At 26.9% G+C, this 25553-nt stretch overlaps 3 protein-coding genes and 1 long non-coding RNA gene across 5 annotated transcripts; 2 read left to right on the top strand and 2 right to left on the bottom strand.

Annotated features, from left to right (window-relative positions):
* Positions 1-8505: 8505 nt before the first annotated feature.
* LOC124419072 lies at positions 8506-9574 on the bottom strand. The gene is made up of 2 exons (XR_006940377.1): positions 9545-9574; positions 8506-8676 (listed from the first exon to the last, which is right to left on the bottom strand). It is a non-coding gene; the product is annotated as an uncharacterized LOC124419072 (long non-coding RNA).
* A 745-nt stretch (positions 9575-10319) lies between these two features.
* On the top strand, positions 10320-13388 carry LOC111674977 (protein ILRUN). 2 transcript variants are annotated; one of them, XM_023435673.2, is made up of 3 exons: positions 10320-10492; positions 10739-11141; positions 12492-13388. In XM_023435673.2, exons 2-3 carry the CDS (start codon positions 10744-10746, stop codon positions 12922-12924), a joined length of 831 nt encoding a protein of 276 aa, XP_023291441.2. In that variant the 5' UTR covers positions 10320-10492; positions 10739-10743; the 3' UTR covers positions 12925-13388. The 2 variants fall into 2 exon arrangements, with proteins under 2 accessions (XP_023291441.2, XP_046802923.1); XM_046946967.1 differs by lacking the exon at positions 10320-10492 and adding an exon at positions 10566-10669.
* A 1768-nt stretch (positions 13389-15156) lies between these two features.
* On the top strand, positions 15157-21922 carry LOC111674910 (transmembrane protein 41 homolog). The gene is made up of 4 exons (XM_023435593.2): positions 15157-15642; positions 15803-16151; positions 18910-19038; positions 21165-21922. Exons 1-4 carry the CDS (start codon positions 15597-15599, stop codon positions 21670-21672), a joined length of 1032 nt encoding a protein of 343 aa, XP_023291361.2. The 5' UTR covers positions 15157-15596; the 3' UTR covers positions 21673-21922.
* Positions 21923-23712: 1790 nt separating this feature from the next.
* Positions 23713-25548, bottom strand: LOC111674970 (platelet-activating factor acetylhydrolase IB subunit beta homolog). The gene is made up of 3 exons (XM_023435660.2): positions 25293-25548; positions 24872-25205; positions 23713-24785 (listed from the first exon to the last, which is right to left on the bottom strand). Exons 1-3 carry the CDS (start codon positions 25352-25354, stop codon positions 24504-24506), a joined length of 678 nt encoding a protein of 225 aa, XP_023291428.1. The 5' UTR covers positions 25355-25548; the 3' UTR covers positions 23713-24503.
* Between the last annotated feature and the right edge of the window lie 5 nt (positions 25549-25553).

Here is a 25553-nt window from a genome sequence, read left to right as displayed (position 1 = left end):
TGATAAAATTGATAACAATGACTAATCAAATTTAGTTTTTTATTCATTTTGTAACTCGTTCGTTCATTCATTTGATTTTATTTATTTAACAAATATTTTTTTTTTTTTTGAAATAACAACATCAATTAAAACAATAACAAAATCTCATTTCAAAACATATGTTAAAAATGTATCTCATAGAGTTGTTATTAAGAGAGAAGAAAAGAGTAATATTTTTTGTAGACATACAAATTTTCATTAATATATATACTTATTTTGTCATTCCATTTGCAACTCTCCAAGTTTAGACCACAATGTTATATATTTTTACAATATTCTAAAACCGTTATAAAATAGACAAAAATAAGCAAAATCTGATTATGCTAAAACCTAAAAAGGGAACCAAATGAAATTTTTTAAACCGATAAAATATTTAAATATATCAAAGCAGATTTATCGGAATTTCTCGTACGTAATGAAAAAAATTCAAAGCTCTTCACATATATTTAGATGATGGGTGTGTACGATTCGTCTAAACCGAATCAAACACTCTTACTTGTTATTGAGTATTCTTCATTTTTTATATTGTAAAATATACGAAAAAAAATACAATTATAATAAATAAGAGCAACTTAAAAACGAGATTATTATTAAAACAAAAATACACAAAAAATTGTTTTTTACAATGTAATCTTAATATGTAATAAAAAAAATAAATTGAAATTTTTTTCATAGAAAAAATTTATGATCTATGGAACATTTTTCATAGAAAAAATATTTGAATAAAGTAATCAAGGCAAACTTCGAAAAGATTTTTAACTTAGTATATGAATATAAAAAAGAGTCACTTTACTGACTGTTTGATCATTGCACATTCTAAACGGCTGAACCAAAACATTGTTATTTTGACCACTACGAAGGAATTTTTGTTAAGTGGTATTTGATGAAATAACTGAAATGTATATTTATATTTAATAACAGATAGACAAAATTATATTTTTCTAAAAAACTCAGCTTAAATTCTCAATTACATCAAGTTTTTGGGATATCATGGCCTAGTATATAAAAAACACACTTGTTTTTGAGCATATTAAATACATTTATTCAAATTTCTTATGACGTCTGAAAGTTCAATAATGTCGTCATTTAAATAAATGTTTAACAAGTAGGAAAGTATAGTCGGGCATGGCCGACCATATAATACCCTACACCATGAGTATATTTAAAAATTTTTATTTTTCATAAGGAAATTTTAATGTTGAATTTTACCTTAATTCCAAAGTTTTTAAGCAATTAATTGATAAAAACAAAATTTTCTAAATGAGGCATTGTATAGCAGTATAGGCCAAATATGGGCCGATCCTCGGTAAATTTGGGAAAAGGATATATTTTTAAATAATGGTTAGTTTTGTTATGATTAATTGCGATACAAATGGTTACAAGTCAATTTTAGACGTTTAAGACATTTTTGAAGGGGGATTTGTATGGTGGCTAGGGTCAAATAAGGGCCAATCATTACGAAAATCTGCAGTGTGATTAATACTTATATAAAAATTACTTGTGCGAATTTTTAAAGAGATAATAGTATACTTGACGTCCAAATCGGGAGCTACGGTTGCACAGTGGTGTAGGAAAAAAAGAGGGAAATAATTCCGTAACTTCTAAACGGTCCGATTTTAATGAAATTTGGTATGCACAAAGAGGATGTGTTGTCGAGTTTAGGTTTTGAATTTGGACCTTATAGGCCAACCAGGGGCCCGGCGGGGGGTTCTCAAATTAGGACACCTCGGCTATGTTAAATATTTAAAACGATCTTATTTCTTGATTTGAGTTCCGAAAAAATTTCGTATGTAGAATTTCCTCATCGAGCACTATAAAAAATGCAGTAAATTATCTCTTATAGTTTAGGAGATATTCGCATTTGAAAATTAAACTTTTGAAATTTTTACCGTCCTTTAGTTTTTTGATAATAGCGGGTCCAAATATTCCCGATTTATTCGCTTAACAACAAGTTTATATATCAAGCAGTGAAAGAATTATGTAAAAATCATGACTGAGTCCAAAGTTATAGGCATTTTAATTTAAAAAATTAAAAAAAGCGATTTTTTGCCATTTTTTGGGAAAAAAGTATATTTTTCTTTTTAAGTTATCTAAAAAGTTTCTAAGAAGATGTATATAAAATTTATATTTTATGGAAAGCTGACTTTACATTAAATACGATAAATGAAATAAGACCTAAAAATTTTTGATACCAAGGGGACCAGGTCCATCCAAAAAAACCCTATTTTTATGGAAAATTCAATTTGGTCAAAAATTCTCAAATCGCATAGTCGATAATAAATTATAGTGACCTGTTTTATATGACCCAATATGTTCTTAATCATTTTGTAACGGATTTCGGATATGGATTTTCCTGGTATGGATATAATAGGCAAAAAACCAAAAAATCACATTTTTTGGAATTTTTAAAACTTTTTTGGGAATTCCGGGATTTCTAATAAGAAAATTCGAAATTTTTATTTAATTTTGGATTTTGAGTAAAAAAATCTACCTAACTGTAAAATTTCATTAAAAAATATTCATAATTAAATTTTTATTACAATTTGAAAAATTTGAATCTTCGCAAAATCTGAATAAAAAACATTTTTTAATTTTTTTTAAATTATATACAGTTTTGAAAAATAGACAAAATTACCTTTCCATTGATATATAACATGCCTACCTAATGTTTTTTAAGTGACAAATTAATTAGGGAAAACTCAACATCTTTTAGAAAATTTACCTAGTACTATTATTTTCATCCATAAGGTTAACTCTTAAATTTGTTACATACATATATTGTAAATGTCTTAGCAAATATCTACAAGAGATTTTAGAAAAATTCATGTATTTACATACATATACACTTTCAAAACTGCTTAAACTATAGCTATGTATTTTAAAAGTAGTATTTTGATTCAATGACAAGGAGTTTGTAATAAACAGACAATTTTTCACCTTGCCAAAATTAGTTTAGTTGAGCCCTGCATAGGATAATAAAAGAAAAAAAAACTATGCATTATTAAATAGTAACAAATCATACTTAGATACGTGAATTTTTAAAGGGGTTTTCTTAAAACTAACCAATAAGATCTAGTAGTTTCTGTTCATGGATGCCATAGTATCATAGTTCATCAACATCTTCTTCGACGTTCCAGTTGTTAAGTATTTATTTATTAAAATTAAATTGTGTGTTGAGCTTTATTTTATAATACGTTGCCATGCTTTTTTTTCTAATTTTTGTTATTGTTGGTATATTATACTTTGTCATCTTTATTTGCAAAGTCGTTAATTTGTATTTTTCTTTTATGCTTATTTTTCTATGCAAAAATTCCAAGAAATTTTGCAATTTCTTAGAAGAAAGTAGGTATGTAAGTAAGTATAAAGAAGAGTGTTGAAGTGAAGAAGGCATATAAGAAAAAATTGCGTGAAAGAGAGAAGTGTAAAGAAGATAGCAACAAATTATTTTCTGCTTATTTAACGTAATTTCAATAATATTACTACTCCCTGTTGTATTTACATAGTTTTTTGTTTAAGATTATTTTTTTACATTTTAGGATTTTGTTGTGTGTGTTTTCTTTATTCATTCTTTAATTATTTTGCGTTTTTTTATTAAATCTGTCTAGTATTTTGTTTTTGTGGCTGTTGGTTGTTTTTTTTTAGATTTAACACCAGTTGCTGCTTTATTGTTTCTGTTTTACTTCTCTCTTTGCTATGTGCTACTTTTATTACAAAACTTGATTTTGTTGCTGCTGCTGCTGTTGTTGTTGTTGGTGATGGTAGTGGTGCTCTGCTGCTGTTATTGTTGCCGTGACAATGATATGCTCGTGCCAAACCCATCAACGGTTTTGTGTTTTTTTTGTACTTTATTATTTAATTTATTTTTATATCTTTTGTAGAATTTGTTTTTGTACCATAAATACAAAAACATCATCATAATTACAACATAAAAAACAAGCCCTCTTGTTGAATAAAATTCTATAATTTTCTTGTTATTGACAATTGTACTTTTTGTTGCTCTTCTTATTGCTGCTGCCGTAGACGCAATAATAAGATCAACAAGTATTTGTTTTTATTTTCTTATGTTTCTTATTCATTTTCATCAACATAACAAGATAAGGTCGGTCGTTGGTTTTTTAGATCAGCGATATGTCTGCTGTGTAGTTTTATTTTGGTGTGTTTTTCTTTTTTGCTTTCTTCTCGCTTATAGTTGAAATTATTTACCGGATTTTATTTTAATTTTATACCTCCATTTCTTTCATCATCCATTTACTTTGTACGTTATTCCAGTAAATCGCTTGACCGTCCATCGCACAACCATTATTCATCATCTTATTTATATTCCTCTTAAAAAACGCCTACAGAAATTCCTTAAGCTTTACATATATTTATGAATAATATATATTAGACCGGTCCTTAAAATAGAGTTGTTTTACTATCAAAATTTTGTAGGTATTTTCAGTTCTCAGATAAAACCACGTTGTACCCTTTCATGTCAAATTTGACATACATTTACAATCTGTCCAAAAATTAAATGTTTAAAAAGTTTTGAATGAAAATATGAAATTTTTCATTTGGTCATAGGTATATAGCAAGAATTGTATATAGTATATCTATACTCGAAGTACCTATACCTATATGAATTTTTATATTTATGGACCACCTTAATGTTATCAAAAATCATATACACCTAGCTATTTTTTAGAAAATTTGTATATTATAATGGCTGAAGCCAACAAAGTCGTACAATTTTAATTTTTAAATATCTACTAATATAATCGACCAATTAAAATAAAATTATGGATATAAATAACTTATTATCCAGAAGCGGATCCAACGCAAATCAAAAATTTTCGATTTGGGGGTGGGGAAAATTCCTTTTAACAAAATTTTTTCCAATATATGTATATTTATTATTTCATGTAGTTTTGTAGGAAATGGTGTCATAGCTGAATCGAATAACCTTGATTTTGAAAATCATTTTTTGACTACCAAATTTTCATTAGATTTGATATTATAAAATTAATATTATTTTCTTGAATGTAATAGTGGTCAATTTGAAATATTATTATCTTTAAATACAAAGTCGAACTTTTGCTCATTTTAAAGAAAATTTAATTATCTCTCTTGCTTAATGCTTATCTCTGATTAGATCTGGTCAGATTATTGTGGATTATTTTTAATAATAAATCACAAACTACACAGGTCCACACTACGCGACTTCGCGTCAAAGCATTACGCCCTTTTCATACCTACTTCGTGTTCTACGCTTTAAGATATTTTATTTAAAAAAAACGTCCCCTTTTTATATTTTTTCATCACTAAGGCGAAATAATGGACGATTTTAACAACTTTCAATATGCTTTATTTTTGGTCAGAAGAAAAGCAGGAACCAAATCTCATCAAATCGGCTATGAAAATTATTCTAAGGATGGGATACTTTAAATGCAGCACAAACACATAAACCATTCCCACTATAGTGGTGTAGGGTATAAAAAATAAGTAATAATAAAAAATTGATTTTGTTTACAAAAATGTCGTTAGCATTATTAATGAATTTACGAAGGGGATCCACCAGCACCTTGAGCTTTGTAAAATTGAAAATAAATACAGATATTTTTGTGTTATTATTGTAAATATGTATGTATAAATAAATGAATGAAACTAAACTACTAAACACTTTTTCTACAAAATAATTTAATAGCAAAAAATTTAATAATGAACAGTAAAATATATAATTATAGATAAAAACATATTTATATTCCCATTTAAAAGAAAAGTATATTTATTCGTAACGTTTTAAATTTTAAAATTTTATTTCTTAAATTTAAACCAAACTAATATTGCATTGTTTTTTAATATAAAAATAATTTGATTAAATGGCGCTGCGCTGTAGCGATTGAGGTTTTTGATAAGTTATTTATGATTTTTCAAGTGGTAATATTTTGTTAAATTTGTCTAATCTTATTTTATGTGTTCAAACACTTTTTATACTGTTGCTAATTTAGTATTAATTTTGTTATTGATTTTAAGTGATTTTTAGACATTTACTGATATTAAAAAAAGAATTTATAAAAATCAATTAAATGTTAATAGCAGTAATAAACAAGAACTTGTTGTTTTCTGAAAATAGATTATATAATTATAAGCAAAACAATATTACCTATAACAATATATAAAATAGTATTTATACAAATTCTAAAGAATTTAATCAATATAATATAAAAAAAATAATAAATGGAAAAATCTTTACAAAGAAATCATCAATTTGATTTGAAAACATTTTAAGTATCTTCATAACAATTTTTTTAAATAAATATAAATGTATGTATAAAAAATAAAATAAAATACTAATATCTTATTTTAATGTACATACATAATTCTAATTATACCCTACACAAAAAATGACTATACTTTCCTATTTCTTTTCTTTTAGAAAACATTTTATAAAGGTTGAAGTTAACTGTATATTAACTTGCCTATGAAACCAAAAATATTCCCATAAAATGAGTTTTTAGTGCTTTCAATATGTAGTAAAATATGCTCTTAAAATTTGCTCAAAAGTTCTTAATTTTTAACTTGAAAAGCATAAAAAGTCTGAAAATGAATGTAATGAAATACATATACCAACAATTTTAAAATTATTGTTTTTTTTTTTTAATTTTTAAGAATAAAGTTAAAGAACGTATTTTTAAAAACTAAAAACTAAAGCGAAAAATATCAAAATATGAACTAAAAAAAACTGACAAATATCTGAAAAAATAGAAATATTTACAAAAGTCAAATCATGCTAAATTATGATCTAACAAATCGATGCTAAAATACTTTAAAATGGAAAAACATTCCATTTTGATTCAATTTTTATAGAATATGAATAATCACTCGAACTAAATCATTCTAATAAAAAATGAATTATGTTGGGAATTCAGTGAAATACAGTGATTTCCCAGTTAACCGTAAAAACGAAAAATTCGTTAAACCGAATAACAACTTTCTACGATTAATAATAAAACAATGTATAGTCGAGCATGACCGACCAGATGATACACTACATCACGAGTATATTTAAAAATCATATTTTTTTTATAAAGAAACTTTTGTATTGAATTTTAGGGATGCCAAACGGGACTGGCTTTTACAAATCCCGGGAAATTCCGGAATATTTTAGGATTACATAAATTTGATTTTTTATCTATGAAAATCTTTTTTCGTATGTATCTTAAAGAGAACATTGTTCTTTAAATCCTTTTTATGAAACTTTCAACAAATAGAAAATATTATACATTTATATGGAAATAATTAAAATAATTTTTGAAAAATAACGAACGAAAGCATTTTAGAATTTTTTTAAGTACACTTAGTTTTTATAGTATAGTCGGGTATAGCCGACCATATTATACCCTACACCAGTCAGTATTTTAAAAATGGGAATTATTAAAATAATAAAGGATTTGATTTGTTTTTTACTTTATTCTGGAATATTTTTAAAATTTTTTGTGCCAAAAAAAGATTTTTTACAAGGGGTCTCAAAGGGGAGTAGGGGAAATTATGGGCCTAGTCCTATATATATGTTGGTAGAGGAAATCACGCTTACTTTAAACATATGTATATTGAATTTAAAAGTGTTAAATTGCGACATGTACCTTCTGCGCAAGGTTTACATGGAGAGCGAGACGGACGGTCATAGGTTAATCGAATCAGACAACGATAGGTATACTTTAAAGTGGGTAAAAGATGAATATTTTTGTATGTTGCAAACCAAATATACCCTCCCACTAAAGTGGTGTAGGCTATAACAATTCTTATATTATGAGGACAGTATGTATTGGCTATAAGACGGTGCTATGGTAATTTGCCGTAATAGATGTTAAGAAGTCTAATTTGTATATCTTTTTAAATGGTTCATTCAGATTGCATTTGGAAATTAAGAAATTTAGGGCTCATTTGCATTATATTCACAGCTTTTTATAAAAATAATTTTTAAATTCATTCATTCATTCATTCGTAATATAAGGTAATCAAAAAAAATTGGCCGTTCGTTAAATCCCAAAAAAAACACTATATAACTATATAATTCACTTTGAAAACTTTAGTTAAAATTTTGGGAAATTGCGGATATGCAAAACAATTTTATATATTTTGTACATGCTGTAGTAGTAATAAAAAATCCATCCACCTAAATCCAATAAACAAAAACATAAATAATAATCTATCTATCCTGTAAAAATTATTAAAAGTGGACTTGAACCAGCATTTGAGCTAACAAAGAAATAATTATTTATTTATTTTTAGCAAATGACTCATTATTTGTACGAATGAATGAATGCAGTGTTTAAATTTTGATTTTTATTAAAAAAAAATAAATATAACATTTTGTACCAACATTTTTTTATTTCTCTCCGTGTTTTAGCAGCGTTTATTTATATTTTTACTTACTGTTTATTTTTTTCGTTTTTGTTGATAAATTATTCTTTTCAAAATTTTTTATTGTTATTGTTTGTTTCTTGGTTGGTTATCTATCTATCGTTCCTTTTTTAACGTTTTTTGTTGTTGTTGTTGTTGAGGAAAAAAAACACCTTTCAAGTTTCTAATTCTGTCGCTTTGTTTTTTGCACTTGTTTTTGTTTGTTATGTTCACTTTTTCTTCTTCTTTCTCTCTCTGTTGGGTGTTTGTGTTGTTGTTGTTGTTAAATGATTAAAAATCACACAAACGTCAGAAATTTATATGATAATTTTAATTTTATCATCCATAGTTCATTTTGATGTTTTTAGCAGTAGAATTTAATTTTTTATTAAACAAGAGAATGGGATGAAAAGATTTTGATAAATACAAAGTAAATGACAACATATCAACAAAAATAATAACAAAAATTTCCACTTTTCGCTACACACAACAAATACTCAGCCAAAAAAAAACAGAAAAAAGGAAATATATGACGGGTTTTTATTCGTGAGGCGGAGGGCAAATAATAACCGTCACCGCTCCCACTCTGCTTAATTTTTTATTCTTTTAATTTCGATTCTTATTTTTTATTTTTCTTATACCACTGATGTTTTTCAATTAATTTTACACACACACAAATACCAACAGTAACTCATTCATATATAATACACATTCAAACTCTGTATCATCATACGTTAAACGCGACGTTTATGTTGACGCTGGCATATATATTCATATATATCTACTAGCGCTGACGTTTAGAATTCGTTAAAAGAAGAACAACAAAAAAATATAACGAGAAAAATAAATTCCACTACACACGATTCGACAGAACTACTCCACTTGGAATTTTTTATTTTTTTCATTAGAAAAAAAATTAACTTGTGATTTTTGATATCTGCGCATTTTTTTATATAAAAACGATATTATTATTTTATATTCGATGTCAGGCTTTTTTTAGTAAATGTGCTATAATGCCTTTTTCTTCAAATTTCACTTGTGATATCAATTAAACACTTTTTGTAATAAATATATTAATTTATTGTGTTTTTTAATCAGATATTTATTCTCTATTTAAGCGTACCACACGTCCGCACGAATTGAAGTTCAAAAGCTGTCTAATTTGATTGAATTGGAACCAGTTAGTAAAGCAATGTGTTGGAAAGAGATGGTTATAGATTACCAACAAATTTAAAGTTGCCAGATTATAAATTTAATGAAATTTCGTTTAAAGGGTGTTGCCAAATAAATATGATTTATTTCTTCTCTTTCTGGCAGCTCGGTTTTGTGGAACATGAGTGTTTTAGCGATTTTTTTTTGGAATGCAACTTTTGTGAAATGTGTTAAAAAATTACAATTCTCGATTGGTTTATAAATTTTCGACATAAATTACAAAAAACCACTCCCCAAATTAGAATAAATTTGCGCAAATTTTTTAACGGCCCAAAAAGCCGGGAACGGGAGAGATGTATTTTTAATGTCGGACCGATTTTGCATCGTCGGTCCGGTGCGAATTGTGTGGAGAAGTTTTTCACAACTATTTTAGTGTGATGAATTTTCGCCACTATTTTTGTGTGGTGAGTCTAACATTTTTTTGGTGTGGTGGGTTTTTCAAATTAGTGTTAAAAAAGACAAACAAAAATTTCGATGAAAAATGTGGTAAACAATAGAAATTCACCGATCTTTTATGGTGTCGGTGGTGAATTTAATAAAACTGCATTATCAGTGGTGATTTTACATAACGGCTTTATCATAAACTATTTTATCGATCAGTGTTGTATTATTTTGACATGGCAAAGTGTTAACTAAACACAGTTCAATCAGACATTTAAGTTACACCGTCTGGCAGCATTATTATTATTTTTATTAAATTGCATTTTACGTTGTTTATCAACTGCAGAGAAAAGGAAAATTAGATTTTTCAATCATAAATTTTGTAAAAATAAACATATAAAGTGATCTTATCTTTTAATAAACAACTATTACACAAAAAGCACAATTTAACAACGAAATTCCACATAAAAAAGCTAAGGTAAAGTAAGAGAAAATTCCAAAAGAAAGAACACTTGAATTTCACCTAAAAGGGCAGGCAACAATTTTAATAAAGAATGTAGTGGGTAAAAAAAGAAATTAAAAATGAAAACAAAGAAAAAGTAGAAAAAGAGTAGTGTATTTTGCTGGATGAAAGAAATAGAAAATAAATTTTGTTGTAATGATCATGACAAAGGAAAATGCTATTTAATTCTCTTTTTTATAATTTTTTATTTGCTTCTTGCAGACAATATGGATATAAGCGATAATGCATTTGATCCCCAACAGACTGGTCAGCCACAACAACAGCAGCAACAACAACAATCCGCATCACCAGCCGTTTTACAAGGTCAACAAATGCAATGTGATTCCTCCTCAATTGCTTTCGGGTCTCCTCAACAACAGCAATTCGACGGCACTACAACGCATCATGGTCCATTAGGAGGACCGATACCACTACCAGCACCACCACAAAACTACGACAAGGCACGTTCAAATGCTGCTGACATTGACTTTGATTCACTGTTGCTGCAGCAATTTAGTTGTTTGGGCACACGAGACCATGAGGATTTAATCGAACAATTTCATAGCCTAATGAATAATCAAATGAATAAGGATGCGGCTAGATTCTTTTTAGAAATGAGCAATTGGTAAGTTATATAAAATAAAATTAATTAAATTATCATACTACAGTCTAAAAAGTTAATTTGGTTTGTGAAAATCTTTGTTGCAACAAGATAATAATGTGTAGTTCAGAGTTTTCGTAAGAAAATTAGTAAACTACAAAAACAACATTTTATAGGAGTGCCTATTTTTAATTACACAAGTCAACAAAATCGAACCTTTTGCGTTCCTTTTTAATAAAAATAGCTAATACCTATATATTTCGACCCGTTGATTTCAAAAATCGTTATTAAAATTTTCGGTTAGCTCTAGTTTTTGAGATATTGCAATTTTTGTACAGACATTGTATTTTTGAAATTTTTACTTAATTTTGAAGAACTGGAACTAAAATCAAAAGTTTTTTAACAACATGGAAATTTACACAAAATTATCTTTCTAAAGAGCATAATCATGAAGACAGTTATCGTATATCTTTACATAATAATACAACTTATATATATAAAAGGCTTGCGTGAGTGATGGACTGACTTTATCATCGCCAAGACCAAACCGTAAAAGCTAGAGTCATGAAATTTTGATTATTGTTTCCTTTGGTATTATATAGATCCACTAAGAAAGGATCTTTGGAAACACAGACGTTTAGAGGATGAAATGAGTAAATTTGGTATCCTTAATATCTCATAAAGAAGCAAAGATATAAAAGAAATTCGAAATATATTCTCTTTAATATAAAATAAAATAATTGATAGGTATTTTGTACTTTTTTGAAATTTGACACTATAGAGAGCTAACTGGGTAAAAACTTTTCCAGGAGAACATTCTTTTACCGTCCATGTCTAGTTCAATATAAAACTGACAATAAATTAAATTAAAATTAAAAGTTTGATTCATAAAAATTCAATATATGTATAAGAAATTCACAAAGTTACAACTTAATTGGAATGAATTTATGCACAATGTTAATTACATGGAGGTATTAACAATTATATTCAGATATTTGGCATATAAACTAATTTAAAATGTTAAAAAATGTAGTATAAGAAAATTTAGTAACCGGCACATTGCTTTAACGAAATTAAAGTTATAAAAATATTGATATTAGTTATGCAGTCTTCCTGATTTATATGTAATTGAAATCTGTTTGTAGTTGTTATAATGAACCCAATCTTAAAGTAATTTTCTAAAAGAAGCCTTAATGAAATGAGTTGGTTTAAACTTAAGCAATTTATGAATCTTTTGCTTTTGTGATTAAGTTTCTTTTAAGAATAAAAAATACCTATTCAATTCAGATTAGTTTCATCCCTAATACTTCATTTAGTTTGTTAAATTTACTTCACTTTATGTAGTAATAAAAAAACTATAAATTCTAATTACAGGAACCTTCAAACGGCTGTTGGTTGTTATTTAGACTTTTGCAATGGACAAACATTACCATCAATGAAAATTATACAACAAACACAACCGAATAATCAACAGGTGGCATGGAGTCTGCAAAATATTGGCTCAGAGTCATGGCCAAATGGTTGTTACTTAATGTCCAACAGTCAAACACGTCGCATTGAAGTGCCCACTGTACGACCCGGTGATACCTGTGAAGTTGTAGCCGATTTATGTACTAATGAACCAGTTGTTTGGCGTTTGTGTACACCGTATGGTGAATATTTTGGCGATAGTTTATGTCTCGTAACGCCCGGATCGTTTAATTCTCACGAGGAACTTAATCAACGTTTAGCTCAATTAGCAGTTACCGAACAAAATCCCGCCCAATTTCCTCAAGTTAATATTGTGATATCGGAGAGAATGGAATAAGATCGATCGATCGACGATCATCAATCAATGTTGTCTATTTTGGTTTTATTGGACATGTTTTTTTGATTTTGATTACATATCTATGCTTTCTTTATTCTTTTCCTTTTAAAATTGTGTGATTTGGTGTGATGGTGTTTCAAAGTGCGAACGAGAGTGTGTTATCCGATCAATGTCGCTTTTTATACATAAATTTTATTTTACTTTCATCTTAATTTTACAGCTTACTACACGTAGAAAAAAATACAATAAACAACAAAAACTGTGTATTTGTATTTTAAATATATAAATTTTGTGTCCTGCATAATCTTTCAAAGAACAATATGTACGACAAACAGTTTATTTGCGTTTTTCTACAAATTTTCTCAAATACTTGTAACTGGGTTATAAAGTTATTTTATTATTAAAAAAATGTTTACAAGAATATTATAAAGAATATATATTACATTATATTATTTTCAACTATAGACAGAAGAAAATTTTTAATTATTTCAACAATTTATTTTGCATTAATGTGTTTGTAGTTTGATTTTCTTAGTTGTCTTTTCTTAAATGTTAGCGCTACTAAAAGCTATATATTTTGAAAAAGTTATGAGTTTCAAATTCTATATTCAATATTTTTTTTATTTAAGTAATAATCCATTAATTTGAATATATCTATTTAAAGTATATAAATTTTATATATATATATATATATATATATATATTTAGATACATAAATGTAACTTTTAATTAATATTAAAATTATAATAAAAATAACAATTGTTAAAAAAAGAATAATTAATAGTTTATATTGAACTCCATTTAAAGTAAGTCCATAATGTATGTGGTACCTATATTTGGAAATGATTTGAAACCCAACGATTCAATTAAAAGAACTTATAGTGTATCCAATCTTACATATTGAAATGTTATTCGATTGGAATGTAACTTTATGAAAGTGTGGATATATTAATAATCAGATAAAGTGTATTTTTGTCGATAGCTGCCGTAATATTAATCCAATAGTCATTCTGCGACTATAAGCTCTTTTATTATTCGTATTTTATTTTGTGTTATCATCACTAATTTCATTATCAGTGATACCAGACATACAATTAAAAACAAATCACTGCAAATGTGAATTTGTAAAATATATGAATACTAGCATTGTGACAATTCTTCCAACAAAAATCAAATACAAGTTATACATAATTAAAAAATATATCGCCAAATTAAATGGGACAGACCAGGACAGACCACATTTTTTGATGTTTATAAAAAAATCAAAACAAAATGAGTTTTGTTTAAAATTATATATATTTTTTTTAATAAAAAAGAATGATTAAAAATTAATCTGAATTAAATATGGGAACAGACACATTATTTTCCTGGTTTTATTTTATATTTTTTCATTCAATATCTTCTACATATTAATATCTTATGCCGCATTATAACAACCCCGTTTTTGCAATTTTTCAAGATTTTTAGCAAAATATTCTGGTAACGCTACAATATAAAAATAAGAGAATAATGAGATCGCAATGAAAGTAAAATAGAATCTATCTCAGCCACAATGTCACCAACAACTAGACGGTATTTTGCTCCCCATACAAAAGGTATGAAAACTCATTGTCGACAGCGGTTGTGGTTCCAATTGTAATTAGGCTGTAAAATAGAATCTATCTCAACCACAATGTTACCAACCACAAGACAATATATTGCCCTCAATATAAAATGTATGAAAACTCATTGTCGACAGCGGTTGTGGTTCCAATTGTAATTAAGTTCGGAGATTGATGAAGAAAAAATAAAAGAGGTATAAAAATGCGAAGTTATATTAAAAACAAAACAAATGTAACTTGAAGCGACTTTGCATAAAATAAAAAAGTCGACTTTTAACTAAATGCAAAAAGTCGACTTTTCGTTTCAACTATAAAACCCTACGGCATATGTTGCATTAAATGCCTTTAAATATATATTTTACATAACTTGTCGGTTCAGATATGGTCGACATAAAATGTTTATGGTTCAATACAAACGTCTAAAATTAATAAAAAACAATGAAAAACTAGATAAAGTACAAATAGTGTAGAAAAAGTACCGATTTTGTTGCTGCTTTGTACAAATTCCAATTACATTTGCCATCACTGCTGTCAATATTGTAGTTTTGTTTTTTAAACGTCAGTCTCTTTTCAACAAAGCTCTCATTCGCTTGTTTTTTTTTTCTTAAAATTGTTAAAAAAATTAACCGAAAAATTGCAAATAAATAAAAAACAAAAATTAAATAATTTCTCAAACGTGTAAAAAAAATCATTTATTGTAGTTTTTCTTTTTAACAAGAACAATTTGAAAAAACACGCTAGAACAAAGTAATAGCAGCAACAACAACAACTACGGCACCACAACAAAAATGACAAGATAAAAAACAAATCAAAAGGAAATACAACAACATTCAAGCTTCCCCTTTTTTGATGTATTGATTAATTTTTCATTATTGAGTTTAAAAATTGTTAAAAAAAAGGAATCGTAAAAATCGGTTTAAAAAAATTTGTTTTACAAACACGGAAGTTAAAAATATAAAAATTCGTCATACAAGTTAATAAGAATATAATATATTTTTGTATGTACACAAATGAATAAATAAATGCAAGTGCTAACAAAGAAACTAAAAAAAGTATGAAAGTGTAAAGAATATGGAATTTGAGACTCCCTTGCTGACAGAAACATCGAATATAGTTGGTAAGTTAGTTACCTTGAAAATATAATTAGATAATTTTATACAAATGTTGTAAAATACTTTAAATAACTACATATTAACTAATTTGTTCTTTGGTTTTGTTATTTCTCTTTCGCTTTCTTATTCATTCGCCCTTATATGTGTGTTGTGTATTTGTTGTAGATGTAAGCGAAAAAGAACTTAATGTAAATTTAAATACGCTCCTTACATCGTCATTATCGTCACCTCAAACATCGTTAGAAACAATAGCAATGTCGTCATCGACATCACCACCAACATCGTCATCGTTTACTCAACAAAAACGTCAACAACAGCAGCAACAATTACAACAGCAACAGGATCAACAACAAAACCAGCAACAGTATGATAAACCACCGAATCTTAAAAAACAACCTATGTCTGCTGCTGAACGTTCAGCGACCAAAAAATCTCTAATTATTTTAGCTGGAATTTTTGCAACCTCATTAGCAGCAGTGTTTTACGTTTATATGATATTCCCTCAATTGGATGAGTAAGTTGCTATTCTTAATATTTTTTTTTACTTTGTACCTACATTTTCTTTGTATTTATGCCAGATTGTTAAATAATATTAATTTGTTAAGTCTAATTAAAAAGTATATTACAATACAAACAAATATTTTTATCCTAGGAAACGAATCTTCCGAATTCGTCTTTAGCTATACATATTTTTCGAACTAATGTTCTAATCTAAGATTTTTTTGCCTATAGGAGTCTATTTACATAATTTAAAATGAAGTTCGCAAAGTAAATCTTCCCAGTATTTTATCATAGACCTTGTTAATATCGAATAAAATCTAACAAACATTTAACAAAAAATATATTTTAACCAAAATGTAATGGTTATTTAGGCGAGGTTTATAATAAATTATTCTTATATATAGTATACGGAAACAAACTCTACAAAATCTTTCATGTTTACGAAGTTATAAAATAAAAATTTAGTTCAGGAAAGTATATTTTGTTTACGTCTGCTTTAAAAGTAAGGAAAAAAAGTACAAAAAAATATTTTTAAATTTGTTTGTTCTGCTTTTTTAATAATAAAGTTTTGTTTAAAAAATATGGAAAAAATTCTATAACTCGTATTTGCTATTAAAAGATATATTGTTTTCCATTAAAATTAAAAATATTATCATAACCTTAAAATCCGGCATTTTCGAACATAATGAAAAAATTGGAATATAACATCGAATTATCAAAGTCTTTTTTTGTTTTTTGAGTTATGATCCTGTTTAAATTTAAATTAGATAAATTAGAAATTTTAATTAGATGAATTCGAAATTTAAATAACTAAAATTTGGCCACTTAAGTTTTCTCTATTGCTACCAAGTGCAAATTATATATAAAACCAACAATGAAAGCACAAAATCGTATGTTTCCTCAAGTTCAATGTGAAATTGAAAGAAAAAAATGTTTACAGATACGATGTTTATTACGTTTTTTGTATTTGATCTCTCTCACCCCTTACTTATTTGAATTACGCTTCACCGTCTACTGCCAACAATATTTCGTCGTTGCCGTCGACAATAACAAAAATAATTCGTATCTAAGATCGTTGTTGCAGTTGGCAACTAAATGCACACTTTAGCATTCTTAAAATGCCAACTTGTCTCTTGGTCAACAATTGTGGGAAATAAAATAAAAAAATGTCATAATGTGGACACGAATTTATTAAGACAAATATTACAAATAAAAATCTTAAAATTGAAAAACTATTAATTAGGAATATGTAGGTATTAAGGGTATGGAATAAATATATGTTATTACAAAATAGTAAATTAATGCTATAAAAACAAACTTAAATTATGTTTCAAACTTTAGTTTTAAAATAATTAGTTTCAAAACCTTTAACACCTTCTGTTGACAACCCCTTTAAACATTTGGCAAGACATGATCACAACTGCATACTTTCTAATTAATAAAAAATATATTAAAAATTATGTTTTTATTGCAACTGTTATAATTCATACGTTTTGTTAAAATTATGAAAAATATTTAAAATTAAATATTTTTAATTGGTTTCTGGCATATTAAAAACAAACAATTTCTAAGTTATTTTTACAATTACACCTATATAGAAATGCTTTTGTATTTTTGTTTATAACTTTATTTAAATGGGGATTTTTTGTTTAACTTTTTTATAACAAAATTACGAAATTTATTTTGAACGGTGATTTTTTGTTTGTTTTTTATTAAATCACACCATACGTGTAGTATAGATGTACCTACATACATACATGCATATATATGTATGTATGTATGAATATTTCTTTTATTTTTATTGTATGTGTGTCTAGTATTTATTATAAAAACAGACTTTACTGGCACAATTTACAATTAAATACGTTGAGAGAAAAATGGCAAGTTAAACAAAAAATAATAATAATAATGTTAAACAAAAGTATTTAACAGATGCGTAGCAATTTTATTGTAATCATTTTGCTAGTTTTTATTAATAATAATTGATAAATTTATAGAATTGATAAAAATAAAATCAAATGTTTAAAGTTCATTTAAGCGGAACTTCGTCAAACGAAACTCTGTTTAAACAAATTTATAAACTATTAGAGATAAGACTAAAACTAAACAATACTAATGTATATTTTAAGGTTCTACCATGGATGACTTTTAAGCATAATTACTTAAATAAATTAAGACACAAATTGCAGTTTTTCGAAATCTCTTTAAAATATCTTTAATCCAAAACTTGAGATATTGTTTTCTGAAATTCCTTAGTCATATATGATAGCTCTTATACCCTGGCATTAATGTTAATTTATAATTAATTAAAACGGCATTGGTCCATACTCATTTAAAAGAGAATCTAATTTACATAAAGAGGCAATGGAACGTGTTGTACAGTAATGTATTATTAAAATATTTGATATATAATGATATATAGATATAAGAATTCATCATAAAATAGCAAAATAAACTAAGCATCTGTTTTTTTTTAACATTGAATAGCCAAGTGTATGATTTATTTATTATTAACAAATACCACGTTTAATATATAAATGTGTTAAAAAACATGCGATATGTTGATTTCCTCTTTGTTTGAAGTACATATTAACAAAATTAACGAAAAACACAAACAGATTCCCTTGTAATACATTTTCTCTTTTTTCTCTCCCTCTCATATTTCTCTAATCACTTTTTGTAGTTTCTTAATTAACATTTTTCTTAATTAACATTTAATTGAATTGTACTGTTCCTATTAATAAAACGATTTATATTCCTTTTCTTTACAGATCTGAAAAGCAACACATGAAAATTCCACGTGACATACAAGACGCTAAAATGTTGGCCAAAGTATTGGATCGCTACAAGGACATGTACTATTTTGAAGTCATGTTTGGTGTGATTGTTGCTTATATATTGTATCCTTTTTTTCAAAAGCAAAACATTTTTTTTGGTTTTTAATTTAAGTTCAATAACTTTATGTTTTTGAACTGGTTTTGATATTCTTAAGAATTTGATAATTTATTTGTTTTTTTATAAGGTGATTCAACAGCCGTATGTTAGACCTTTTGGTTGTGTTTGATAAGAATGTTTTGTATTTTACAAACTTGTCTATTACACAATTATTATCATAAGTTCGGTTATTTGCTACTCATTCTTATTATTCTCATTATTCTTCTATATGATATTTTTCCTATTGCTATATTAATTCCATTCTTATAATCTGATAACATTATTCAATTTAATTCTATTAACTTTTTCAAATATTATTATTTGTATTAAATTAACCTTGACCTCTTTTAATGTCGGTTTTCGTTAAGTTGTATGACTGTTGTTTGCAAATACAAAATACATGCATATTATGTTTTCGAAGCACATAAATATTGCGTTACTGCCAAATCAGAAAACGTCACGTGAACTCGCATACAAAAAACCCATCGCTTTTTGCAGACTTTTTGTTTAAGTTCTCAAGTAATACACAATATTTAAAATGACGTATTAATATTGTTATGATGTCATGTTATTCTATTTACAAGATTTTATTTTTGAATAATGAGAATATGTACTAAACTTTTAAATTGACGATATTTTTAAACAATGTTCCGATAGTTAATTTGTATGTAGAGTGTTGGCAATTCGTTAAGTTGTGTAAATTTGTATCATTATAAATATGAGAGTAAAAGTATTCTCTTCTCATTTTGTTATAAATAATACGTATTAATTTAGATTGCCCCACAATTCGTATGTTTAATGACGTATATGTCTTTATGGGTTTATTTGTTAATATTTTTTTTTGTTTTTTATATTTCTACTGAAAAACGTCGTACACATATTGAACTTTGTTGCTTGGTAGTAGTTCGTTTATTAGATTAATAAAATTTATCGCATGGCCAGTATTTAGTATATACGTACATAATGATAATAATAAAGTATATAGTGGCAAATGATTTGTTATCTAAATCCATATTTATGCGAATAACCCGCTGAATTTTTAACTCATTTACTGAGAAACATTTTTTTTTATCTAAAATTTTAAGTAAAAATTGAAATTGAAATTTTAAAAGCAAGTAATAAGAGTTCTATATTCGGCTGTGCTGAATTTTATATACCCTTCATGGTGCATTAAAAAACAATATAAAACAAGTAAGAGTGCTATATTCGGCTGTGCCAAATCTTATATACACTTCACCATAGAGTATTTTAAACATATTAGTTTTATAAATTTTTTCCAGACTACATTAATATTACGCCAAAGCAAAACAAAATTAACAACAACAACGCTAAACGAAATAAAAAACAAAATACACAAGGCATCTATACCAACAGACATCTAAACATACATAACGAAAAACACAGAAAAACAAAAACAAAATAAACAACGCAATAAAGCCAACCTACATCCAAACATACGAACAGAATTCACAAAAAAATACACAACTCAATGACGCACAACAGCATCCAAACATAAAAAACGAAATACACATCTGAAAAACGAAATACATCTACACACACGTGTACATCTTTTTCTAATATACTGTATTGTTGTTGCTTATTTAACAAAGCATTAAAAAAATATGACATTTTTTGATGAAATTTTCAGAGGTTGTTTCGGATTTTTGCTCATATCTCCGTTATTTACCGACCGATTTTCCTGATTTTAAATAGCGATCTTCCCGAAAGCATGCCTAACAGAATTATTGAAGATTCGGATCTCGCCGATATCTGGGGTCCTCATGATCTCCACAGTGACATAAAATCATGCAAGTTTCACCTAAATCGAACCACTTCGTTATTCACTTGCACCTCTGATTAAACAACATCCTTGTCATGTAACTTTTTGCTGGGATGTTACATATGTGAGATGCCAAGCAAATTATTGCATGTTAGCCAAAAAAAAAAAAAATAATTTAGCTAAAAAATTAATATTGAATAAAAATTTAATTTTGGTAAAAAATTTAATTTTGTACTTTAAAAAAGAACGATTATATAAATCTCACATGTCTTTAACCTTTGGTTTTCTTTAATCCAATTCATAAATTTTCAGCCTTCAAACTTTTGCCATTCCAGGATCTTTGTTTCTTTCCATTTTACTTGGATTTCTATATCGTTTTCCCGTTGCACTCTTTTTAATATGTTTCTGTTCATCACTTGGCGCAACTCTCTGCTACTGTTTGTCGAATTTAGTTGGACGGCGCCTGATACGACACTTTTGGCCGAAAAAAATCAGTGAGTGGTCAAAGCATGTGGAGAAACATCGTGACAGTTTATTCAACTACATACTGTTCTTGCGTATGACACCAATCCTACCCAATTGGTTTATAAATCTAGCGTCTCCTGTTATTGGAGTGCCCATGGTTACGTTTGCTTTTGGAACATTTTGTGGAGTAGCGCCACCATCGGTGTTGGCCATACAAGCGGGAAAGACTTTACAAAAAATGACTAGTTCGAGTGATGCCTTCTCGTGGACCTCAATGGGTGTTTTGACACTTTGCGCTTGCTTGTCGCTGGTACCAGGTCTATTGAAAAATAAACTAAAAAAGAAAATAGAATAAAGTCCCCACACAAAGATGTGTATACATGAACGGCGACTGATGATAGAAGATGAATAAAATAATTGCAAATGTGAAAGCTGAAAAGAAAAAAAGCTAAAGGAGTGCTAAATTAAAAAAAAAAAACATACATGTTAAGTGAATGTTGTATTATTTGGAATATTGTCTAAAACCATATTAAAACAAAGAAGTGATTTATTTAAGTGTTTTTTAAAAAATGCAATAAATTTATTTTTGTTTATTTTCACATTAAGTTCATCTTTCTTTTAAAACAAAAGCTTATTCCAAATGTAAACAAATTATTTTATTTTTTAGTTAAATATTTACAGCAATAATATAGATTTAATTTGAATTTGTAACATGTATGTATATGAAGGCCGTTAGGAAACATACCGGGTATTTTATCAAAGATCGCTCAAATACCTACAGTTTAAATGTGTTTTATATATTCAAATCTAATTGGATTTCATAAAAGACACTTGTATAGTTTCAAAGATATTTTCTTAAATAATGTTTTATTAAACACTTTTTTTTTGCTTGCTATACTTTTAAAAATTTTCAAATTAATTTAATTTACAACTTTATAATTTATTATTTTGCAGTATTTAAACTATTAATTTAATTCCATTATAATTAAACATATTCTTTTGCTATGCCCTTCTACTTTTATCCCTTTTTTATCAATTTGTTTCATTAGTTAATATTTAATTATAAAAAAAATATACAAATTTGCCAATATTATAATTATTATAATTTCGTTGTAGTTAGTTTTATACAAAATAAAAATAATTATTATTTATATACATAAAAAACGATAAATATATTAATAATAAACACCAATATTTTCTTTGTTTTTCTTTTAGAATTTATTGTTTTTTTTAAGTTTATTTCAATATAAATACGCTAAATGAAAGTCACAGCTAGATGAAAAAATTTGGGGCGAAATAAGGATTTTTCTACCAAACTAGTAATGTTTTAAATTGTTTTTATGAGTTTATTGAGTTTGAAAAACTGAAATCCTGTTTTAATAATCAATTTAATCGGAATCTAAAGCTTAATTTAATGTATTAATAAAAACAAAATTAAAAATACATTTTAAAGTCCGACTTCAGAAACAGAAAATAATAAAAATTATAAAAAAATACATTGAACTATATCTGAAAATAGAAAACGTAATCACCTCTATTCTGTATTTCGATTACGTTAACGCATTCAGTTACGCAATGATTGAAAAAAGGTATTCCAACAAAAAACTGAATCGTAAGTAAAAGAAGAAGCAATTCCATTTCGTTTCAATGTTTTACGATTGTGTGTAATCTGCATTTCGAAAGTAATTACGTTTTTGTAAGTTGTTGTTTATGTGGCGGAGAGTTAAATGGAAATGCAGAATACCAAAGTTGCCAAACGGAGAAAATTTCGATTGAAATGCAGAATAGGGGCCAATATCATTGAAATAAAAATTAAAATTTTAATATTTTGTCATTGTATTTGTCACATTTACAGAATTTACATTATAACATTATAAATCTGACGATTATTGGAACAGATCAGATTAACACACATAATTTTGAATTATATACAAATTTGCATATAACACACATACAGATAAAATATGTGTACATAGATGTATGTATTAAAGGAATAAAAAAAACTAAAATTGAATACTACTAATATTTAGGGTATTCACAGTATCAATTAAATGTTATATAAGGATCCTAACTATTATTGATGTTTTTAAGTAATAAATTATTAAAGGTTTGAACAAATTTGGTATTCTATGTTATTTCAACAAAGAACGTAAGTTTCCAAGTATGTAATTAACAAAGAATAAGCGATTTTGAGTAATTGAACTTATTTACTGGGGTCGAATCGAACCAAACTCAAAAAGCAAAATTACAATAAATTTTACTAAATCACGCATGCGCTAATTCGCTCTAAGATTTTCTTCAGAACGTTCAAATAAAACAGTTAATTCCCAGATAACACATTTCGGAAATTATACAAATCCTACTTTTCTTTCAAAAATAATATGTACACAATTCATGAGTTTTGCAATAAAAAAAGTTATATTTATTTCCATTAATGTTTAGACAATTGCTCTTCTCTTTTTTATAGTTTCTGCTTGTTTAATGATTTTCAAACACAGATAATCGTTTCTATCTATGGTGAATGTATGTATGTTTATTTAAAAATGACTGATACAAATTTTTGCAATCTAAATTACTAAAGTAAATTTAAATAAAAAATACCTAAAAAATATATATTACTTTGGAATGGAATACACATATATAATAACTTCTATTGTAAGAATTAGTTTCTTTTTTTAATTCGAAATAACATCATGTTTTCAAATACCAATCATCATTACATTACCATCAACATGTTTTACAGCTTAAACTAATTTGGTTAAAGCTAAAAATGAAAATGTTTGAAGTACGTACATTAATTTAATAAAAAAAGAAAAAGCTAAACAGACTTTTAAATTCAAAATGCTGAAATGGTTCGAGAAATGGAATTATCATTCATGGTTTCTTTAAATAATAGTAAACTTAAATAGTATAGTAATTAAAATTGTAAATATAAATTTGCAAAGCAAATTTTAGCATAAGGAAACTTTGTTTTTTTTTATAATATGTATAATAAAATATGGGATGTGTTGGAAAAAATCTTAAAATGGATTCTTTTCATAATTATCATAATATATAGCAAAATGACTGATAAAATAGAAATAATAATTGTTATATAAAATGGTGCTGCATGTGAACGTAATTATAATAGTTACAATGTGTTGAAACGGAAGTAACTTGTTGAGAAGGGACAAACTATTAACCCAACTATTCAGATGGTGTGAGATCGCGTTCCTGTTCATTTTCATTGAGTATTTGAGACAACAAGTCATGTACCGGTTCAAAGACCTTTTTGGCTCCTGTATTTGTAAGATTCTTATAATCGAACATGTCATGATGACTAATTGAATCGTCCATCTGCACTAGACCTTTTGCAATGTCCACGGTTTGTACACGATTGAGACCCACAACTTTTTCTTTAATAAGACTATTGACTTGAGCATTTTTATCACGTAATTTATTCGGTTGGTGACCACGAGGTAGTAAAGACTGCAGAAAAAATAAATTACAAAAAAAAATAATTGTTATTAAGAGAGCATTACGAGGGAGAGGTACAAATGTTTGACTAAACGTACAGGTAAGACGATATAAGCATCGGGTAATTTTGAACGTATTCTCTGTATTATCTCATATATACCATCAGCAATTTCTTCCGGTTTATTGTCCACATTATTAGTGCCAACATGTAAGACTACAATTTTTGGTTTAACATTATCTAATTCACCGTTCTCTACGCGCCACAACACATTCTCGCAGCGATCTCCACGTATGCTAAAGTTAAGGCAGTGCATAGGTGCAAAATAATCATGCCATGTTTCCGTATCCTGCAATGTTTCCAATATGCAGTCACCTAAGAATATTACATCAGGGTCCTTTTCACGACATTCCGAAATAAATCGTTTGTGTATGCTACAATGGTAACGACAAAATATAATGATTCATTCACACATTATGGGAAAATGTGTGGAAAACTAGAAAATTTAGCAAATTTTTTACCTTAGCCATCTATCATCGCCTTCATTGTCTTTTCTTTGGGTGGCGACCGTACAAGGATTCATCTCGTCTTTTTCCTTGCTATTAGATGTATTTGTGTAGTCAAAGGCGTTAGGTATATGACTTTATACGACTTTAGTAGGATTAAAAAAATTTTGAAAGAATTTGCAATAAATTAAAAGAAATTTTTAGTAATTCCTTTTTTTTTTTGCAAGCTGACGACAAAAAATGACAAAATCACAAATTCTTCTTTTTCTTCTAGAT

The sequence above is a fragment of the Lucilia cuprina genome, chromosome 3 (assembly GCF_022045245.1).
Source record: "Lucilia cuprina isolate Lc7/37 chromosome 3, ASM2204524v1, whole genome shotgun sequence".
Lineage (NCBI taxonomy): Eukaryota > Metazoa > Arthropoda > Insecta > Diptera > Calliphoridae > Lucilia > Lucilia cuprina.
Note: the sequence above shows the minus strand (reverse complement) of the source record. Positions and strands in the feature narration are given on the sequence as shown.

Coding starts and splice junctions, on each gene's coding strand:
- LOC111674977 (XM_046946967.1), top strand. CDS start 10,642: ATGAAAGAAATAGAAAATAAATTTTGTT. Junction 10,670..10,738: donor AATAGAAAATAAATTTTGTT/GTAATGATCATG, acceptor TGCTTCTTGCAG/ACAATATGGATATAAGCGAT. Junction 11,142..12,491: donor TTTTTAGAAATGAGCAATTG/GTAAGTTATATA, acceptor TTCTAATTACAG/GAACCTTCAAACGGCTGTTG.
- LOC111674970 (XM_023435660.2), bottom strand. CDS start 25,354: ATGAATCCTTGTACGGTCGCCACCCAAAGAAAAGACAATGAAGGCGAT. Junction 25,206..25,292: donor GGCGATGATAGATGGCTAAG/GTAAAAAATTTG, acceptor TTACCATTGTAG/CATACACAAACGATTTATTT. Junction 24,786..24,871: donor ATGCTTATATCGTCTTACCT/GTACGTTTAGTC, acceptor TTTTTTCTGCAG/TCTTTACTACCTCGTGGTCA.
- LOC111674910 (XM_023435593.2), top strand. CDS start 15,597: ATGGAATTTGAGACTCCCTTGCTGACAGAAACATCGAATATAGTTG. Junction 15,643..15,802: donor AGAAACATCGAATATAGTTG/GTAAGTTAGTTA, acceptor TATTTGTTGTAG/ATGTAAGCGAAAAAGAACTT. Junction 16,152..18,909: donor ATATTCCCTCAATTGGATGA/GTAAGTTGCTAT, acceptor TTTTCTTTACAG/ATCTGAAAAGCAACACATGA.